Raw genomic sequence first — 19,462 nt, forward strand, 5'->3', positions numbered from 1 at the left:
AGAAACAGACCTGCATGTTTAACAGCCTCTGACACAAGTCCACAATCTAAACAAGACATTTCTGTGTGAGTTTAAAGCTGCAGTAACTCCCCTTACTGAGTCCAGCACGCAACTAAATCTACTTTATCACCAATTTGATGCTGCACAATTTGGAATGGCACAGGTGTTTTGGTCTGTGTGTGTGTGTGTGTGTGTGTGTGTGAGAGAGAGAGAGAGAGAGAGAGAGAGAGAGAGAGTGAGAGTGTGTGTGTGTGTGTGTGTGTGTGTGTGTGTGTGTGTGTGTGTGTGTGTGTGTGTGTGTGTGTGTGTGTGTGTGTGTGTGTGTGTGTGTGTGTGTGTTGGCCTGAGCTCTGCTGCTCTGTGTGTGGTCCCTGGTTTGGTTTTTGCCTCTGACTCATTCAGGCGGCCATGTTGCTGTGGGTTTCATGGAGGCCCAGACACACACACACACACACACACACACACACACACACACACACACACACACACACACACACACACACACACACACACACACACACACACACACAGAGAGAGAGAGGAGGAACCAGAGTTTACCCAGTTTTACTCTCAGAACACCAGGAGAGAAACAAAGCATCTACAGCCATGCAAATACCACAAGTGCACGGTCCAATTAATGCAATAACAACAGCAGCGTGGTGGAGATTCAGTGTCCTGGCTTATTCAAGCACATCACAATGAACGTAAAGCAGCTGAAAATCATGGAACTGTGTGTACATTCATATTGTATGTTAAGCACTTGTAGTTTTTGAATATTCCTGCATCCACCTTAACAACAGGAAGAAGCCCACTCCCTCCCTCCGATACTATCATGCACACTACTTCCATATAAACACACACTATCTGTTCGACAGCATCTCTGATGACTAAATAGTTTCAGTCGGCATCATCCATGCAGATTTGACCGCATGTACAGTAGCTGTATGTTGTATAGTGTTCTCTCAGAATATTGAGTAGATGTGTATGTCATATATGTGTGTGTATCATTGCCCATAAGATGATGTACATTTGTGTATTTACTATGCCTACCTTTATATATATTATATGTAATACATGTATTTCTGGAATTTATTTTTGCATGAATAGTTAAATAAATGTATCCAGTCTCCGGTATTGTATTCGTACATTGTGTGTATTGCTATGTAATCTCATCTCGTTCACTTTGTCTTTAATTTGTATTTATTTATTTCATTCTAGTTCTTCTTTATCTGTGTGCTTACGTCTAACTAAGCCTTCCTCTTGAGCGGCTGAAGCATGTGAATCTTTAATCGTATTCAAAGATGATGAAAAGCACATAATAGATAATGAAGAGCCGCTTGTCATCTTCAGCAAATGTACAGCATCAGAAGCACAATTTTTAATATCTTGTGATGATCGACTGCTGTATTATGACCACTGTATTGATTGATTTGGTACATCAGGAGTTCTCCAAGGGTTTGAGGACCACCTGGGGGTCCTTCATCATAAAAGTGAGAGACCTTTCAGCTTCACTCCCTTGAAGTTTGCACCGGCCACACGTTGTATTAGACCCTCCATGATTCAGCACAAGCCACGGAACCCCTCTCACATGAGAGTAACGCGGTCAGATGGGGCTCCGTGTTGTTTTGGGGGTCTTTGAGACGAAACACGGCTGAGAAGGCCTGCCATAAGGCACATTCTTCCCCTTGCAGAGGGGGATGGGAGGGGATCTTTAGTGGCTCGGCTCTCCCCCACCATGTGCATACCACAGACACACAAAAACACAACAACTTCCAGACACTGAGCTGCAACTCGGGATCCCAACACGGCTTCAAAACGTCTCCTCGGACACTTCAGACCCTTCCACGTAGAGATGTGGGAGAATGGCCCATCTTGTTTTTCTGCCAGCGTAAAGAGAAGGGGGGCTGAGGAGAAGGGGTGGTGCGTCTGAGCCGGGATCCTATTACAGACATCCAGACTTTTTTTTTTTCATGGCAAGTTTTTTGTTTTTTTTGGAGGTGGGGGGAGGGCGAATCCGCAACTTTCTCGGCCTGATGTCTTTTTCATACCCAGCCCAAACGGAATGAACACTTTGCGTGGTTTTGAATAAACGACGTTTGTTTTTGGTTTGTTTTCTGGAAGTAAGGACACTTTTTTGGAGGGAGGGGAGCTGTTCGGATTTTGGATAATGAAGGAATCCAAGAGGATCCAGCGAGGATCGGACGAGAAGCGCAGAATAAAAAAAGTTTGGGAGGACTGCGAGAAAACTTTGAAGCGCCCCGCAGATTTCCCCTCGCCGTGCCGACTCTGGTAGCTTCTTCTAGCGCGAATGAAGAAAGCGTGTAAACCTCTTTGGGCTTCCTGAGAAACTGGATAAGTGAAGCCCCAGAAACCAAAGTGATCCCCTTTTTCCTTATTATTATTTTTTCCCGTGCACGGTTGAACCTCTCATTCCCAAGATGTCCTCCCAGGCTCGGAGCCCCATTGTTGGGTTGTGCGGGATGCTGTGCGTCTGGGCCGCCGCGCTGTCCGGCTGCGGCGCGGCGCTGTCCCCCAACGGGACCGTGTTCGAGGACAACTGCAAGAAGACGTCGACTTGCGAGGCTCTGAAATACAACACATGTCTGGGATCGCCTTTGCCGTACACGCATACCTCCCTGATCCTGGCGGAGGACTCCAGCACCCAAGAGGAGGCTTTCGAGAAGTTGACCATGTGGTCCGGTGAGAATTATGGGTCCAATAACTTGGTTAAATGTGATCTATCTCAGTGTTTTTATCTTTTAATATCGTAGAAGAAGAGTGGTACTCATGCTGCAATCCAACAATAAAAGTGTTGTAACTGTATAGGTTACACTGGACCATGGGAGATAAAGTCTCAAAAGCACAATGTTATTATGAATATTCACATCATTTACATTATTTTGAAAGTGCTACTTAATAACTAATATAAGTGAGAGCTTGGCGTTCATGGTTGCAATTTGTAGCAGCCTAATACATAAGTGTAAAGGATCAGTTTCACTATACATTGATATTCACCTTATTAGCATTGTTTATGTGTGATAATAATGTTAATTGCTTTGACAATGGGCTGGGATGGAGGCTGGAGGTGGGGAGAGAGGAAATGAAGGGTTAAAAGCCATTAAAGGCAACAAAAGGAATCACTCACAGGTGTTGGAGAGCCAACAATAGGATACTCTCGCTAATAAAGGGCTTTTAGATATTGTGCTTCACATTCATAAGCACGTACTAATGGTGTGTCAGACCCAGGTCACAGAGGGCTCCCCACGTTTGACCAGGGGCCTCATCTGTGTGTGATGTGGTTCCCTCTGGCTCCTGTGTCATTTACAACAGACCAGGGGAGAGATAATCCTTTAATAGACTGTCTCTAACTGTGCTCATGTTTAAGTAGATCAATGTTTGTCATGCACACTCTTCCTCATTATGCTGGATGTTCAATCGTAGCCAGTTGGAAACAGTGTTACTCTACACAGATGCAAGATGTCCAGGAATCCTCAGAGAAGCATCTTTATTCATATTTCATATTCCAAGCATTTCATCACTTCACCAGGACTGTTGCACAACTATCAGTTGTATGATGTAACTGAAGATGATCACAACCCGTCAGTGTTTTATACACTGGTCTGTATTTGCTCGTCCCTTCTAGTTATGTGTATGTGCACATCTTCAGTATAATGATCACCACCAACGTCTCTCCCGTCTAACTTGAATGTTACAGGATGTTTGAAGACAATTCTTTTCCTGTCCTAGGCCTGCGGAACGCTCCTCGCTGTTGGTCCGTCATCCAGCCGCTGCTCTGTGCCATCTACATGCCCAAATGTGAGAACGGCCGGGTCGAGCTGCCCAGCCAGAGCCTGTGTTTGGCCACGCGTCGGCCGTGCAGCATCGTGGACCAGGAGAGAGGCTGGCCCAGCTTCCTCAAGTGTGACCAATTCCCTGTGGGCTGTGCGGTACGCTTCACTCTCCTTTTCATGTTGTGTGAGACTTTATTGATCCCCAAAGTGGGGGCTTTTCACTGCAGGTCAGAGGTCATGGGGACACAGGTTGAATTTGTGTCCTCTGTGTGCAGAATGAGGTGCAGAAGCTGAAGTTCAACATGTCCGGCCAGTGTGAAGCTCCCCTGGTGAAGACAGACATTCAGTCCAGTTGGTACAAGGACGTGGAGGGCTGCGGCATCCAGTGTGACAACCCGCTGTTCACTGAGGAGGAGCACAACGACATGCACGCCTACATCGCTTACTTCGGCACCATCACCCTCCTCTGCACCTTCTTCACCCTGGTGAGACGCGACGACATCATTCTGCATGATTTAACTTTTTTACCGGGAAAAGCTTCCTCTCCTCACCCTCTGCCCTCCGTTTCAGGCGACGTTTCTTGCCGACTGGAAGAACTCCAACCGCTACCCAGCTGTCATTCTCTTCTACATCAACGCCTGCTTTTTCGTGGGCAGTATCGGCTGGCTGGCCCAGTTCCTGGATGGAGCACGCGACGAGATTGTGTGCAAGAGCGACAACACCATGCGACTCGGGGAGCCGTCGTACGTCCAATGAACCTCAACCGCTCAGTTAGGAACTAGGAAATGTAATCCTAAAAAAATAAATAATCCAATTCCTGTTTGTGCCGTTTCCCCACAGGTCTTCAGAGACGCTGTCGTGCGTCACCATCTTCATCATCGTGTACTACTCCCTGATGTCGGGCGTGATTTGGTTCGTCATGCTGACCTACGCCTGGCACACGTCCTTCAAAGCCCTGGGAACCACGCAGCAGCCGCTGTCTGGCAGGACCTCCTACTTCCACATGGTCGCCTGGTCCATCCCCTTCGTCCTCACCGTGGCCATCCTGGCTATCGCTGAGGTGTGTAGGGAGCCGTCCGCCTCAAACAGTCCGACACGCTTGAGGTTGAAAAAGGGTTGACGGTATGTCATCTTCTCATTTGTTGTGGCTCCGTCACTCACAGGTGGACGGAGACTCGGTGAGTGGGATCTGCTTTGTCGGCTATAAGAACTACAGATACCGTGCTGGGTTTGTGCTGGCGCCCATTGGAGTGGTGCTGGTTGTCGGCGGCTACTTCCTCATTCGGGGTGAGTGTTGTTTTACATTCTAGTAAAGCAGCTCAATGAGCATCCTTGGTAAAGTAGATTTAACTCCAATTCATCCCCGCATCCTCGGTTTTCATTTCTTCTTTCAGGCGTCATGACTTTGTTTTCCATAAAGAGCAACCACCCAGGACTACTGAGTGAGAAAGCTGCCAGCAAAATCAACGAGACGATGCTGAGACTTGGTACGTTCTCTCATCTGGTGCCACTTCACACCTCAGTGGCGACCTGAGAAATAGTGCGAGGGTAAACATCATCCGGGTCATAATCGGTTTTAGAGACCTGGGTTTCAGATTTTAAGAGTCTGTAGCAGCATGCTATTGGGCACAACGTTTTTTGATTATCAGCAGAATTAACATCACCAGTTCTTTTGAAATGAGAAAAATTAGCCCCAAAAAAAGTTTAATTTCTGTGTGTTTTACAATGATTTATCATTCTACTTCAACATGTAACATAATAATGTTCTATGCTACATTACTTCACTGTATGAATGCTATTTAGAGTGACGTGTTTGTTGTTCTGTTCCTCCCCGTCAGGTATTTTCGGATTCCTCGCGTTCGGCTTTGTTTTCATCACCTTCGGCTGCCACTTCTACGACTTCTTCAACCAGGCGGAATGGGAGAGGAGCTTCAGAGAATACGTGCTGTAAGTTTCCATTGTCTTTCTGCGACGCTTTGCTGCCGCACACCTGCAAACTCTCCGCACAGAAATCCACAAGCTGAAGCTGTCGGGACTCAAAACCGCTGCGTAACCACTCGGCCTGCAGCGGTGAATGCAGCCCTATTTCCTCCCAGTGTTGACACTGGCTGGATTGGAATTAATTTCGCCTCAAAAATGTAAACCGCCCTCTCCTGCCCCGGCATGTGAAAGACTTTCTTATTTACCAGATCCAGCATCTGAATGTACTTCAGTCCCGTGGATAGAAGTTGTGCGGGGTTCGCGCAGCACGGTCGAGCCGCTGGCTTTTCATCTCTGCGATGTTTTCAACAGGTGTGAAGCCAACGTGACAATCGCCTCTCAGACCAACAAGCCAATCCCAGAATGCATCATTAAGAACCGGCCCAGCCTGATGGTGGAGAAAATCAACCTGTTCTCCATGTTTGGGACGGGTATTGCTATGAGCACCTGGGTCTGGACCAAGGCCACCATCCTCATCTGGAAACGGACCTGGTGCAAGTAAGCGAAGTGTAGCATTAAAAATAAAGACCATTTCTGTGGCTAGAGTTGTAAAAATGTTTATTCAGAAGATTGTGTTCGTTGTTCTGTTTCTGCCTTTTCCCATCTCTCTGTCAGTCCCTTCTCATTACTATCATGGCTCCGTGCCGGGCCACGTCCATATGTGGTTTTAAAGATATTATAACAGTGTGGGGAAAGTCTAAACTCTATGCATCCAAACCTGACAAACTGGATATTCAGGCTGAGTATTTAAAAGTATGGAGGCATACATTTAGTCAGAATCCAGTGTGTGTGTGTGTGTGTGTGTGTGTGTGTGTGTGTGTGTGTGTGTGTGTGTGTGTGTGTGTGTGTGTGTGTGTGTGTGTGTGTGTGTGTGTGTGTGTGTGTGTGTGTGTGTGTGTTTGAGGTGTGCGGTGTTAATCCCTGGTTTTGTTACGGCGCTCACAAGGGCTCACTGTGACTTGGATTTTACTCACAGGAATTAGTTTCTTTCTGGCTTTGAAGAAGGAAAAAAAATAAAAAAAACAGTGATTCAGTTTCTTGGAATTATTGTTTTTGCTGTGGCTTTAAAACCGTCTCATCCAGAGTGATGTGAAAAGAGCACGCATGGAAACACGGCATCTTGCCCAGTGGCACATGGCTGCTGGTGGCGTTGAACGTGGGATCCTCGATCGTGTCTTTCTTTCTGAACCGGCCTTCTGTTCCCCGTGTCAGGATCATTGGCCGTAGTGACGATGAACCCAAGAGGATCAAGAAGAGCAAGATGATCGCCAAGGCATTTGCGCTGAGGAAGGAACTTCACAAGGACCCAGAAAAGGAGCTGTCCTTCAGCATGCACACCATGTCCCATGAAGGACCAGTGGGTGAGTCTTTCAGGGGAGACCATTCATCCTCAGTGAGTCTCAACTGATAGTTTAGGATGAGTTCAGTACATTTTAATGCAGAGAACAGAAACCTACATTGTCCTCTACTGGGGATGAAGATTGAAACAGTTGATGTTTAGATACTTCCACCTTGTGGTAAAGAACTGAAACTGCAAGGCGTCTGATTTGGATTATTTATGGTGGAGCTCATACCTCCATGTTAGTATCGTTATTGTACGCATGTTATTCATTAATTCACCCGTTTAGTACATGGCTGCTTCACCCGAAGTACAAGACGATAGTTTCTCACTTATCCCGAGAGGTATGTAGCCCAGCAGATGTATTCGGGTTTGGCACCATATGTGCTCATGCCAACAAGTGCTTTTTATTATTTTTCTTTCGAATTTGGCCTGAAAAGATTTTTCCATTCCCTTTTGTGTGGCTTTGAGGCTACACAGTCAGGGACAACTGTTATGTCTGCAGCTAAGACACATCTCTGCTCATGTAAACTGTGTGGCTGCTGTGGCCGCCCTGCTTGTTTAGCTTGGAGCACTTCAGAGCTATAGAGGCACCGCGGGGGAGCCATTAAGTGTGCAGTTGGGTTGAAAGCTGTCCTCAGCTGTCCCCGTTGTAAATGGAGAGTTTGTGGTTTTGTCTTCTCTCATTAATAGCGGGAATCAATTTTGAGCTAAATGAGCCATCGAATGACATGTCGTCCGCTTGGGCGCAGCATGTGACCAAGATGGTGGCCAGGCGAGGTGCCATCCTGCCTCATGACATCTCTGTTACTCCTACCGGTACACCAGGTGAGCACTGTTTTACACATGCAGAGCATTTCAAATCACATTTTCCTTCCATCTTTTGCTCTTTTTCTTTATCCGAGAGCTGACGAACACCAACTCACTCTCTGTCATTTCTTCACAGTGCCACCCGCAGACGAGAGGAACAGGCTGTGGATGGTGGAGGCTGAGATCTCACCAGAGATGATCAAGAGGAAAAAGAAGAAGAAGAAGAGGAAGAAGGATGTGCGTCCGGTGGAGGAAGCCGCGGACCAGCAGGCTTATCGCCAGCGCGAGTTTGGCCGCAGCTCGGTGCCTCGTTTGCCCAAACTGCCGTGCCACCCCAGTCTGGTCGCAAATCTGCAGGAGCAGCAGAGACGACAGCAGAAGCTGGAGGAGGAAGTCCTGCCAGGGTCCTACCCGGATATCCAACCCTCCCACCCTCTGTCCCGTGAGCAGAAGTGCCCCTATCCGTCTTACCAGAGCAGTCGGTACAGCTATGGCCGCAGCCACCCTCCCACCTTCAACGACCGGCCGGAGGATCTGGGTCTCGGCCCACGCTGCCTCCCCTCAGCCTCCACCTGGCAGCCCAGTGGACCTTCCAGCTACCCGGGGGAGATGGATCTCACCGACGGGCTGTCGGAGAGGTTGGCCCACGTGGCTCGGGTACCGGCAGGACGAAGGACCCGTTATGGACCCATTCACTCCCGGACCAATTTAATGGAGGCGGAGCTCATGGATGCCGACTCTGACTTCTGAGAGCACAGCTCTGGTGTATTGCTTTGCGGTACACAGACAGTAAGCTACAGAAAGTGCTGGATACTTTAAAAATTCTTACTAAATTGCATCTAATTCCACCTCCCCAGAGTTCCAGATGGAACTAAGCCGGTCAGTTTTTTAAAAGATTGTTTTTGAGAAAAAAACAAAGGGATAAAGTGGAAAAAATATGTTGTGAATAAGTTAATGAAAAAATATTTTTTTTATACCTTATTTGTGTCCAGTCAAATTTCCAAGGCAACTCCATGATGACGAGAAGAAAGGCAGCTAAACTTTATATGGCTTGAAACAACCCCCTATGTATTCATCCTCCCAGCGAGACATCCAACTCTAAACGTGGCAGGACGACGTCATCGAGGAATTTCAATTTGACACTGTCAGCTTGTTTTTGTTTTTTTATTACCATTACGGACATTTGAAGATAAAGGCAGCCGATACAACTTTTAAAAGTCAATTATATTGTTAAGCTTTGAATGACAGCTTGTGTCATTGTTATTCTTGCTGCCCCAGGGCTGTGAAACCGGACTCTTACAGAAGACCACACAGGTTTACAAAATGCTACGGGCTACTTGCAAATACTTTTGAACCCAGGTCTTCTTTGGTGTTATATTTAATGTTTTTTAGACTAAATTTCTCTCTTCCCACCACTATTTAGCCATTAATAACTATGTTTATGTACAGTTAACTTGAGGTGCAATTTGCATATGCTCGGTTGCCTGCTGCAATAAACCAACAAATATAGTTTAGTTTTTTGCTTTGAGAAAAAACATACTGAAATTAAAGCTGTGGCTGTTCTCCTTGTGTATTTCAAAACAACTTTTCTCCTTGAAACTGTTATTGTTTTTACAGCAACATTTCTACATTTGTTAATCTGTTGTACATATTCAATATAAACTGGGCTTCATGTGTTTTTTTTCCTTTCATCCAGTTCAAAATCTTTTGTTTGATGTATTTTAGACTGCAGTGGGCTTAAAAGTCACTTTTTACTTAAATGCTTCTATTTTAAAGTTTCTCTTTCTAAATGTGTGTTATGTATATAGGTTGTTCATAGAATTCTCAATAAGGGTATTATTTGTACAGATTTATATATCGAATCACTTGATTACTCTGCTGATATGATAAATAAAAAGGGAAGAGTCAACGATGCTATAAAAAGTTCTCACTGTACTTGTGCTGTAACCAAAATGTCACATTGTCATTTTACACTCAATATGGATAAATGATGCTGAAGTCATTCTTAGCCAACGCGGAGTAGTTTGTCTAATGTAAGTGTCTAGATATTCATGTGAGGTGTGTATGATAGATAATTATTTATGTTGTAAGTAGTTACCACACTGCTATACATTCAACAATATAGGGAGCAAAATAAAGAATATCTGATATCCACACAAAATGTTTATGTTCAAAGATTATTAAGAGGCTAAATGAAGATTATGGTTTTACTTTCTATGCCCTGAAAAGTAATAGTTTCTGTTTTTGTACGCTGTCAAGAAGATTTTGGCTTTGAGTTGCTTTCTGTGTTTAGTCTCCCAACTGTGTCAAAAATAAGTTTACTGTCCCTTTGTGCAGCTGTACTTTTTAGTTTTTATATGTAAATAAAAGGAACCCTACACTTTGTGCCTGGTGTTTTGCTATGAATACACCTGAGTTCCAGACCTAAGCATCTGACTGGATGAAAAATAACTACCTGCTGATTTTTCTCAAAAGTAGATGCTCAATTAACAATGCATGATATTCAGAATCCTCCAAACTCTTCTTCTGTCAGCTGAACATTAAACTCTTCTTTCTTTTTTTTGATCTACACAAAGATTACATTTTCACTCAATTTGTATAACATTTTATTGTAATATAATAATGTTACCTCAAACAACCTTATATTTTCCTACAAAATAACGTTCTCAATGTGCAACGCAGTAAGCTCGTGCATCCGCTGTGTCACACTTCTTTATTGATGCTATCACTGGGTGCGTCAAAGCTGCTCATTTTCAAATCCCACACACCGGGCAGCTTAAAAGGTAAACAAATAAAAATAAATAAACATCCCAAAATATCCACAGAGAGGAAGATGGAAAAAAAAAACACGTTCAGGCCGAGCAGAGGCCTTTAAGAAAGGACGGTTCGTGTTCAATCCAAACGCAGCTCCATCCTCAGCCCGCCCCTCTGCGCTGCTGTCAGACAGTCGGCGTTAAGGAGCGACCAGTGGCCGCACGGCAGACTTCATAAAGAGGTGTGGGGGTGGGGGAACCCTCCACGCACAGATGATACAGCAGCGACACTTGCACAGACAAAATGTTCCACAAAAAGTCGCCATCGATGTCAGCTGATGTGGAGAACCTGCGGAGGAGATCCGCTGCGGATTCAGGTGAGACCAGAAGCGCTCCACCTGCTTTTCGCCTTGTTTGTGTTCATCAGAGTCACCTGTGCTTCCAAACCTCCCTCCGGTCTGAGCTAAACATTTAGAGGACTTCCTGCAGGACTTTCTGTTTTAGTCGCTTTATTCTAAGAAGAAATGAAGTCATCGTGAACTTCTTCCAAATGTTGCTGGGGTTGCTTTTGGTGCAGAACTACTTTTTATTTATCTTTGTGTTCGGACAGGTCGAGGATTGTGTCCGAAGTCAGAGGCATGTGTTATTTCCTGTAGTCTTTTGCGTTATGATGATCAACACTGTTCAATCATAATGTAGTTTATTCACCTTGTGCACATCTTGTTAGTTTGGTGGCTGACTCATCTGGCTGTCCTTTGTCAAGGGAAAAAAGAAAAGCACCCATTAATTGTTCCAAACTTGCATTCCTCAGCTAAAAGGCCACTCTCACCTACTCACAACCTTTTGCCTGTTTTCAACTACTATCAAAGTAGTTTAAAAAGGCAGCAGGCCAAAAGTGGATATCAGTTTCAGGTGGAGTTGAAATGTTATTTCTGAAACATGAGTCTGAAGCATCTGCTTTCAGTTGCTTCCAAAATGTGTCCGTTGCACTGTTAAATCATGAACTTCAACTTCACGACATGGGGAGTAGAACGTCTGATGGTTATTTACAGTGCAACCGGTGTGCTTCTATTTTTAATTACAAAGCATAGCCCTGTCAGCAGGGTTTTCGTATATGTGTGTTGCAATGCGTCTATAATGTGATCCGTCCTGGCGGCGTGGGGGAAGAAGGGGACACTGCATGACTCTCAGGAGGTTTTAGTTAGTCACACACATTTCCATGGATGGAAGGCGTTGGCCCTGGATGCCAATCACGCTCTACACCTCTAAATCAATGATACCCCTCAGTGAGGTGACTTTGTGTGTAGATATCATTTCAATGCACCATCTCCTGGGTTGAGTCGGCATTGATTTACTGCTGAATTAGCAAAAAGAATCAGGCTGTCTTCAAAAATATTGCTTGACGTACTATGCCTTTTTTGTAAAAAAATGTAATCCATGACTGTTCTCCGTAATATTTCCTCATTCAGAGAACTGGGTAGATCCTGAACAGCATCACCGGTTTCCACGGCGACAGTGCCAAACTGATTTGCTCTGTGTTGGCCCCCAGCATCCGGAGCTCGGCGCAGCGGAGACGCCCTCCCCGGATGCTTCTGCCCACCAATTCTGCCACTTCACACCCAAATGTTTCCTCACCGTCCACAGAGGTGAGTGGTTCGTTTGGGGATTATTATCATGTGGGATACTTTCCCATCTCGCCACGTGGAAGACTTTTCTCACAGCTGTGATCTGCCGCAGGAGGACTAGGTACCTCCCAATCTACTCCCTCTCACTACGGAGAGGAAGTTTGGCACGAAGGCACCACGAAGACCACAATCAGAGCGGAGAATGAGGTGGAGGCGCACAGGGAGGCCAACAACTACAAGGTGGGACATGACTGGGTTAAGGCGACACACCCAATCACTCGGTATCCTTTGCAGGGCTGAAGGAGAACATGTGGAGTTGAACTAAGCTTGAATCTGATGCACGTGCTAATAATACCAGACTGTTTTCATATTACTTGTTTTGTGGGACATACTTTTTTTTTGTGGAACTTTTTTTATTTTGCATTTTCAACACAGCAGAACAATCCTTGACCATTTAAATCAACATAATTAAATAAATACTAAATAATCAAAACGTTAATATTAGTATCAATAGTTTCGCTTATAGCGATATAGTATAAATGCTAACCTTTATATGCATGCACATCAGATCTACACCGACAAATGCTTATACATATACATCTACATATACACCTCCATCCATATACATTCCCGCACAGCATATATACCATCACACATGTATGCACTTGTGGGACATACTTTTATTCCTGTTTTTCTTTTCAGTTTGGCTTCAGGAAGTGGAAGGGCAACGTAACGGAGAAGCCCATTGAAGACCGATCAGACATCATCAAAGAGCTCCACTCTGATCTGAGCTTTGTTAAGCCTCAAGAAGGTCTTTGTGTTCATTTTCTATCTTTGCGCGTACAGACGGATATGGAGTTGTTTCATGGAAAGCAATAACCTGCGTTTGTGATCTCTCCTCTCCGCCAGGCTCAGTGGTCACCTTTGGGAACATAGTTTATGTCTTTTTATTTGGATGGTGGATATCTTTAATCTACTTCCTCATTTGTCCTGTAATGTTTCTAACGATTTTCGGTTACCCTTATGGTATGTATCCTATATAAAACATCTGCATCCTTTAGAGTATTGTAGTGTCCTCTGAAATATTGATTTATTTTTGTTGCTGTTGCTTTTCCAGGCAAACTTTGTTTCAAGTTGGCGTGGTACTTTATTTGGCCGTTTGGGAAATCGATAGAGAAGGTAATTTGTTACATAGTATCATAATATTCCGCTATTTAAGTGTCACAGAAGAAACTAAGACATTTACATGTTACCAACAAGTGATGCCCTGCTGTCTTCTCTGCCCTTTTCAGGCTTGTGATGTCGTGCAGAGACCTGTTGCAAAGCCTCCCAGGTTTGAGGTGATTCCTGAAGACAGTGAAAACAGTCGGGAAAAGGACTCTGCGCCCCTTCTGATGTCTTCCCCAATCCCTGTTGTGATCCCGGTCTCAGAACCACCCGCTAGGAAAACCTCAAAGCACTGGGTAAGAAAGTCAGAATCTTAATCACATGGTGCAATGAAGGTTTAATAATATTTCTATGCATTATGAATGATTTTAATAGTTCTTTGTCCCTCTCTGCAGTGCCGCATCAGCACTTATGTTTGGCTGCTGCTGGGCTTCCCGGTCCTGGCTGTGGTCCACTCCCTGGCCTGTGTTCTCTCCTGGCTGCCGGTCTTCACTATTCCTGTAGCCAAGATGAACGCTCGCACACTGAGCATCGTCCTCCTCGTGGAACCAGAGGACATTCGGATTCGCAGACAGGAAAAGGTACACATTTGGTTAGTCGAGAACGATGCAAGATGACAACTGCTTTGCTTCATCTGAACTAAGGTGCTGAAAGTATCAAACGGACTAGATATATCTCTCTTGATGAGATATCAAAGCAAGGAATGTGTGCAATATTTTCCTTCCTTTTGCTTTTCATGCTTTTCAAACATGAACTGCAAGGTTTTTATAGCCGCTTTATTAGCTATGGCAACATCTAACTGATTGCTCCCCGTGCATCTACTATGACTTGTTTTCCTTTTGAAGGGCCAGTTCCACCAAATCACAAAGAAAATAGTCCCCCCAAGTGGTGTGCAACATGTACTGTCCGTAACTTGCAAATGTTTTAAGAAAGATGCCTCGAACATTGTGGACAGTTGTCATTGGAACTTGACTTCAATAGAAATGTCTCTCTATGAAAATGTACATTGACACATGATGCATTGTCCAGAGTAACCAGGATGTTGTTCATGGAAGGACATGTTGCTGATACCACTAGAGGAAAGCAGAGAATTTTGTAAAAAAAAAAAGAATTTGTGTAAACTGGCCCTTTTTTAAACCTCACCCGTTAATTGACTGTTCACATCTCATGAATTAATGTGTAACTTGAGGTGAGTGTTTTCTGTTCTCTTTTGCAGACCTATGGTTGCGAGACCAGAGTCATCTTATGCTGTTATCATGCTTTCAATGCGTATTATTACAAATACACCGTCCAAGGAATCAACATTTTCGCTCTCAGTATCCTTTTTGGGTTGTCGGTTCAAGCTCGATATAAGAAAAATGTCATGAAGTCAGCTGTGAATCCAAGCATTTTGGAAAGCAATCTAATGTCCTTAAGTCTACGTTAGATTGCTTTCCAAAATACTTGACCTCTGTGCACGAACAAAATGCATTATGCTGGTGTTGTGTGTATGTGTGTGCAGCCATCAGCAGGTCTGTCTGCTGTCTATCCATTTGTTCTCCTTAAGTCTACGTTCCCTGCAGACCTGCTTCCCCTGGTATTTATCACTCTTATCATTGGCTATACTGACCGTGAACACAACTTCTGCAGCGCAGAGACCAAGTTTGCCACAGCCATCACTTCCATCATTCCTCTATCCTACTATATTGGCATGGGAATAGCGAGGTGAGGTTTCTTTCCCCCCCGTCTCTAGCCAGTAGATAAATGTGAATGAAAGGAGAAAGTACATACTAGAGATGTCATTTTAATCATATATTCTGATGCACAATACATTCATTGGTACATGCATATTCCCGCAGCATTTCTGCACAGAGCAACTTCGCAGTGGGAGCAGTGGTGAACGCGACGTTTGGTTCCATCTCAGAGATGACCTTTTACATCACGGCACTGCTGCATGGACACCATGCAGGCACCAAATGTTATGAGGAAATCGTTAAAGCGGCGCTCACTGGGACCTTGCTCGGGTGTATACTGTTTGTACCTGTGAGTGCCCCGAGAAAGAAGAAATGAACACATGTACATATCGGTTAACATGCAGCATTATGATCCTCTGATATGATGTTCAAACCTCTTACTGATCGTCTGTTTGTGTTTGACTGCTCAGGGTATCTGTATGATCATTGGGGGCATTAAACACAGGGAGCAACGATTTAACAGTCGGTCCGCCGGAGTGAGCTCAGCTTTGCTCTTCATATCCGTTGGAGGTATGTATGGCAGCTGTGCATGACACTCTTTTCTTTCTTTTTTTGTCCTCCACTATCATAAAGATGTCCCTCGTGTTGTAATTTCGTCCCTAGGTGTGTTCGCTCCCACCATCTTCTCAAAGGCCTTTGGTAATCTGGTGTGTGAAAGCTGCACCAACATCCCAGGCAATGGCAGCGTGCCCTTCGTCTGCAAAGACTGTCACTACGACACGGTGAGTTAGAGAACGATTAAATTCCAGTTTTGTCCATTTGGAAATGATGTGGGGAGCAGCAGTGTGATTAATGTTTGCAGTGCTTAAGCAACTTTTTTTACACACTTCTACCATGAAGATTACATCTGTATGGTTCTCCACAGTTTAATTTATATAAAAGTTTTCAAAATGAACTTTTTTTTGTTAACAGAGTCAAGCGGTCCCACAATTGATCCTGTCCCATATTGAGTAAGTCCAGCTGCTACATGCATATTTATTTTTACTTTGCAGCAGAATTATGTTTCTAGGTTTTCCGTCCCATTCTCGTGATGACGCGATATCTCAGGAATGCCTGGAGAGAATTTCTTCAAATTTGGCACAAATGTCCACCAGGACTCTGAATCGAATGTGGTGCTCAAAGGTCACTTTGACTTCCCAAAACGTATTTCTGGTCATAACTGAAGAAACCATACGACAATTATGATCATTTCATGTCTCATTAGAATAAAATTACAATGTTTGGACAAACACGAGGCGGCAATTGTAGTTTTAAAGTCATCCCTTAAATTGTGTTTTAACTAGTTATTAAATACGAAAAAATGTTTTCCAGGCCGCTGGTGTACACAATTTCTGTGCTGCTGCCTGCTGCATACCTGATCGGCCTCATCTTCACACTGAAAACCCACTCCCACATCTATGACATCCATATCAGCGACGGTCAAGGGGGCCATGCTCACGGTGGTCAGTACGCACATGAGGGTTCCAGCAACTACCACCCCACGGGTGAGGTCACCACTGGCCATCACCGTGTAGCCGACACATGTATTAATGCCAGCATTGTTTCCACCAGCCGTGTTGCAACAGGTGTGTCTGTGGTGTGCATGTCGTGTTCTTTAATCTTCTGGGTGAAGGAGCATGAAGATGTCAACGCTGCCTGCTATATTTTGCATGTAAGGAAAGCATTTCCCCTGCGGTGAGGTACAGTTGTGCTTGTGCATGAAAACAAAACCCTGAAGCATGTGAGGGGGAAGAACCTAAACACGGGTGGAGGTTCAGACTTTGAACTCTGTTGGATGGATGTGACATTGGAGGAAAAACTTCCTGTAACAGTGAGGTAAGTCGGAAACGTTTCATTTCGGTGAGCTTATCGTGTGTATTCAACCAACAGGTCATCATGTCATCCACTGGTCCCGCTGGAGGGCTCTGGGAGTGCTGATTGCTGCCACAATATTGATGGCCTGCTGTGCTGACCTCAGCACTCGAAACATAGAGCCCATCCTGACCCATTCCTACATCTCCCAGGTATTCAAAATGCTTTTTTTAAGAGGAAGGCTAAATGTTGCTTCGATTCCACGTTTATTTAGTTCTTGGTCATAGAAGAGAATGCTAACCGTCAATTCAAGTTAAAGTTCACAAGCTAGAATACTTTTTTTGATGAGCCAAATCCAAGAGTTAAGAAGATGTGTAAGGGAGCCTTGATGTTAAGGACAATTAATTGTTTACATCGGTGTGTGTTTTTGAACTTGATGCTGCTCCACCTTTTGCAGTACTTCATTGGCGTCACAGTGTTGGCTATGGTGCCAGAGCTTCCTGAGATTGTCAATGGGATCCAATTTGCACTGCAGAACAACATCAGCCTGAGGTACAAGTACACTGCTGTTTATTTATCACCTGAATTCTTTCACTTTATAAAGACCATACTTTAATTTTGAGCAATGATATATCTGGCAATATTAAATGTATAATGAATGCATAAATAACACACATGTAATTGTTCAATGTCTAATTTGTAATTTTCCTTAATTATGAAATAGATTTTCACATTGTTTGAACAGCATTATACTTTATACACTTTTTTTTCCATAAGTTGATACCAATGTCAATTGAGCCCTGTTATAAACTTTTCAACTTGAACATTGTTTTTGGCTACAGCCTTGAAGTGGGCAGTTGCATTGCTGTACAGGTCTGCATGATTCAGATCCCACTGCTCATACTCTTCAATGCCTTCTATGTAAGTGCAACTAGTACATTTAATAATACATTTCGTTACAAAATGCAGTCGTTTTAATCCTGACCTTTTTCTCCCCAGGATGTTGGATTTGTGCTTGTGTTCAGTGACATTCATCTCTGGGCCAGCATCTTCAGTGTCATTCTGGTCAATTACATCTTCATGGATGGAAAATGTGATTACTTTCAGGGTAAGTCAGGATGCAGGTTGTTCTACATTAGATATGGACATCATACATTTACAGAGACCAGGAGAGAATACTAGATGTGTTTGCAAGTTAATCATATCTAACTTCTAAGCCATGCAGTAATGAGTGAGCAGGTAAGAGGAAAGAGACCTGCAGTTTTAGATTAATCTTGAATTAATATGTAATTATAATCAACTGTTTTGTTTGCAGGCACTGCTCTCGTGGTGGTCTACCTCATCCTTTTGGCCCTTTACTTCTTTGCTCCTTCTCCACGCTCTTGTTGATGTGCTTGCCAAGAACAATCCTTAAGCCACTCCAAAGATACGCTGACTTCATCTTCAGGTGCTGCAGATTCAGTGGCACAAAACACGGAAGGGGATTTGTATTTGTATTGAGTTTTGGTTGACCGCAGAGTTGTAAGTCTATAGTTGTCAATATGTGATGCTGAGTATTTTGCACGCTAGAGTATATTCCCAATTCTGGCTGTCGTAAAAATCTGTAACTTACATTTTGTGCTCTTGCATTTACATGTAAAATAGTGTTCATTTTTGGTTCTGATGTATTAAATGCATTCATTTATAAAACCTCTGTGAAATAAGACCGGTCTTTTAACCAGTGCTTCACTACCGACATAGTTGTAGTTCTTAAACTCTTCTGAAATGTTTACTGTAGATTTTTGGTATTTTCATATACATTTGCTTTATGGCTCTATGATGTTCATTATTGACATTTTGGCACTAATAGTATGTAACAGGACCAATGACATGCATGTTATCACTTTGATCCGGTGTGCAGCAGCGCATGCAAAAATAGCCTAAATAAAACGATTTGGATTTATTTCTGTTATGTATCACGCTAAAGATTAGTCGAAGCGACTTGGGGAGCACAGAGCTATTTACAGAACACTTTTATTGACAATACTCCACAACATTCACACAAGCCTACTGTACAACATTATATTGGTCATCTTTAAAACAATGTCCCATAGTAAAGGTTTGATTTTAAATGCAGGAAATTACATCATGCACAAAGTAGTTTGAACATAAATAAAGGGGCAATGTAAAGAAGTGCAGGCCGATCAAACCGTAGGGCAGCGTCCCTTCCTGGGTCTCACGTAGCCTCATTCATTAGAATCACTTTGTCCAAGTTTTTTGGGCATCTGTTAAATTATTTGTTACACATAAGCACTGCATATGATTAACTGCTTATAGGATTAATACCTAAAAGGCCCAAACGCTACATCCTGACCTTAAGTCTACCGTCTGGCCATTAAGTCTCTGCAACATTGAAGCAGCAGATACAATAATTATTTTTGACACCATGCGGTTTAGTGATTAGATTAGGCCAAAATAGCTCAAATGTACACTT

The 19,462-nt window shown here is 43.8% G+C and overlaps 2 protein-coding genes across 2 annotated transcripts; both read left to right on the forward strand.

The window, feature by feature from the left end:
• Nucleotides 1-2,438: 2,438 nt before the first annotated feature.
• On the forward strand, nucleotides 2,439-8,670 carry smo (smoothened, frizzled class receptor; the record flags this gene model as incomplete). Its single annotated transcript, XM_079236316.1, has 12 exons — nucleotides 2,439-2,700; nucleotides 3,748-3,947; nucleotides 4,067-4,276; nucleotides 4,362-4,534; nucleotides 4,632-4,851; nucleotides 4,955-5,078; nucleotides 5,186-5,278; nucleotides 5,630-5,738; nucleotides 6,084-6,269; nucleotides 6,984-7,132; nucleotides 7,804-7,938; nucleotides 8,057-8,670. The coding sequence occupies 12 exons, from the start codon at nucleotides 2,439-2,441 to the stop codon at nucleotides 8,668-8,670; spliced, it is 2,475 nt and encodes an 824-aa protein (XP_079092442.1).
• Nucleotides 8,671-11,001: 2,331 nt separating this feature from the next.
• cax1 (cation/H+ exchanger protein 1) lies at nucleotides 11,002-18,378 on the forward strand (the record flags this gene model as incomplete). Its single annotated transcript, XM_079236098.1, has 20 exons — nucleotides 11,002-11,050; nucleotides 12,143-12,319; nucleotides 12,411-12,538; nucleotides 13,001-13,115; nucleotides 13,214-13,324; nucleotides 13,416-13,477; nucleotides 13,591-13,761; nucleotides 13,861-14,046; nucleotides 14,682-14,781; nucleotides 15,028-15,169; nucleotides 15,304-15,487; nucleotides 15,609-15,708; nucleotides 15,802-15,920; nucleotides 16,111-16,148; nucleotides 16,510-16,682; nucleotides 17,068-17,201; nucleotides 17,447-17,541; nucleotides 17,832-17,910; nucleotides 17,989-18,097; nucleotides 18,305-18,378. The coding sequence occupies 20 exons, from the start codon at nucleotides 11,002-11,004 to the stop codon at nucleotides 18,376-18,378; spliced, it is 2,346 nt and encodes a 781-aa protein (XP_079092224.1).
• Between the last annotated feature and the right edge of the window lie 1,084 nt (nucleotides 18,379-19,462).

This window comes from Taurulus bubalis (genome assembly GCF_910589615.1).
Source record: "Taurulus bubalis genome assembly, chromosome: 20".
Lineage (NCBI taxonomy): Eukaryota > Metazoa > Chordata > Actinopteri > Perciformes > Cottidae > Taurulus > Taurulus bubalis.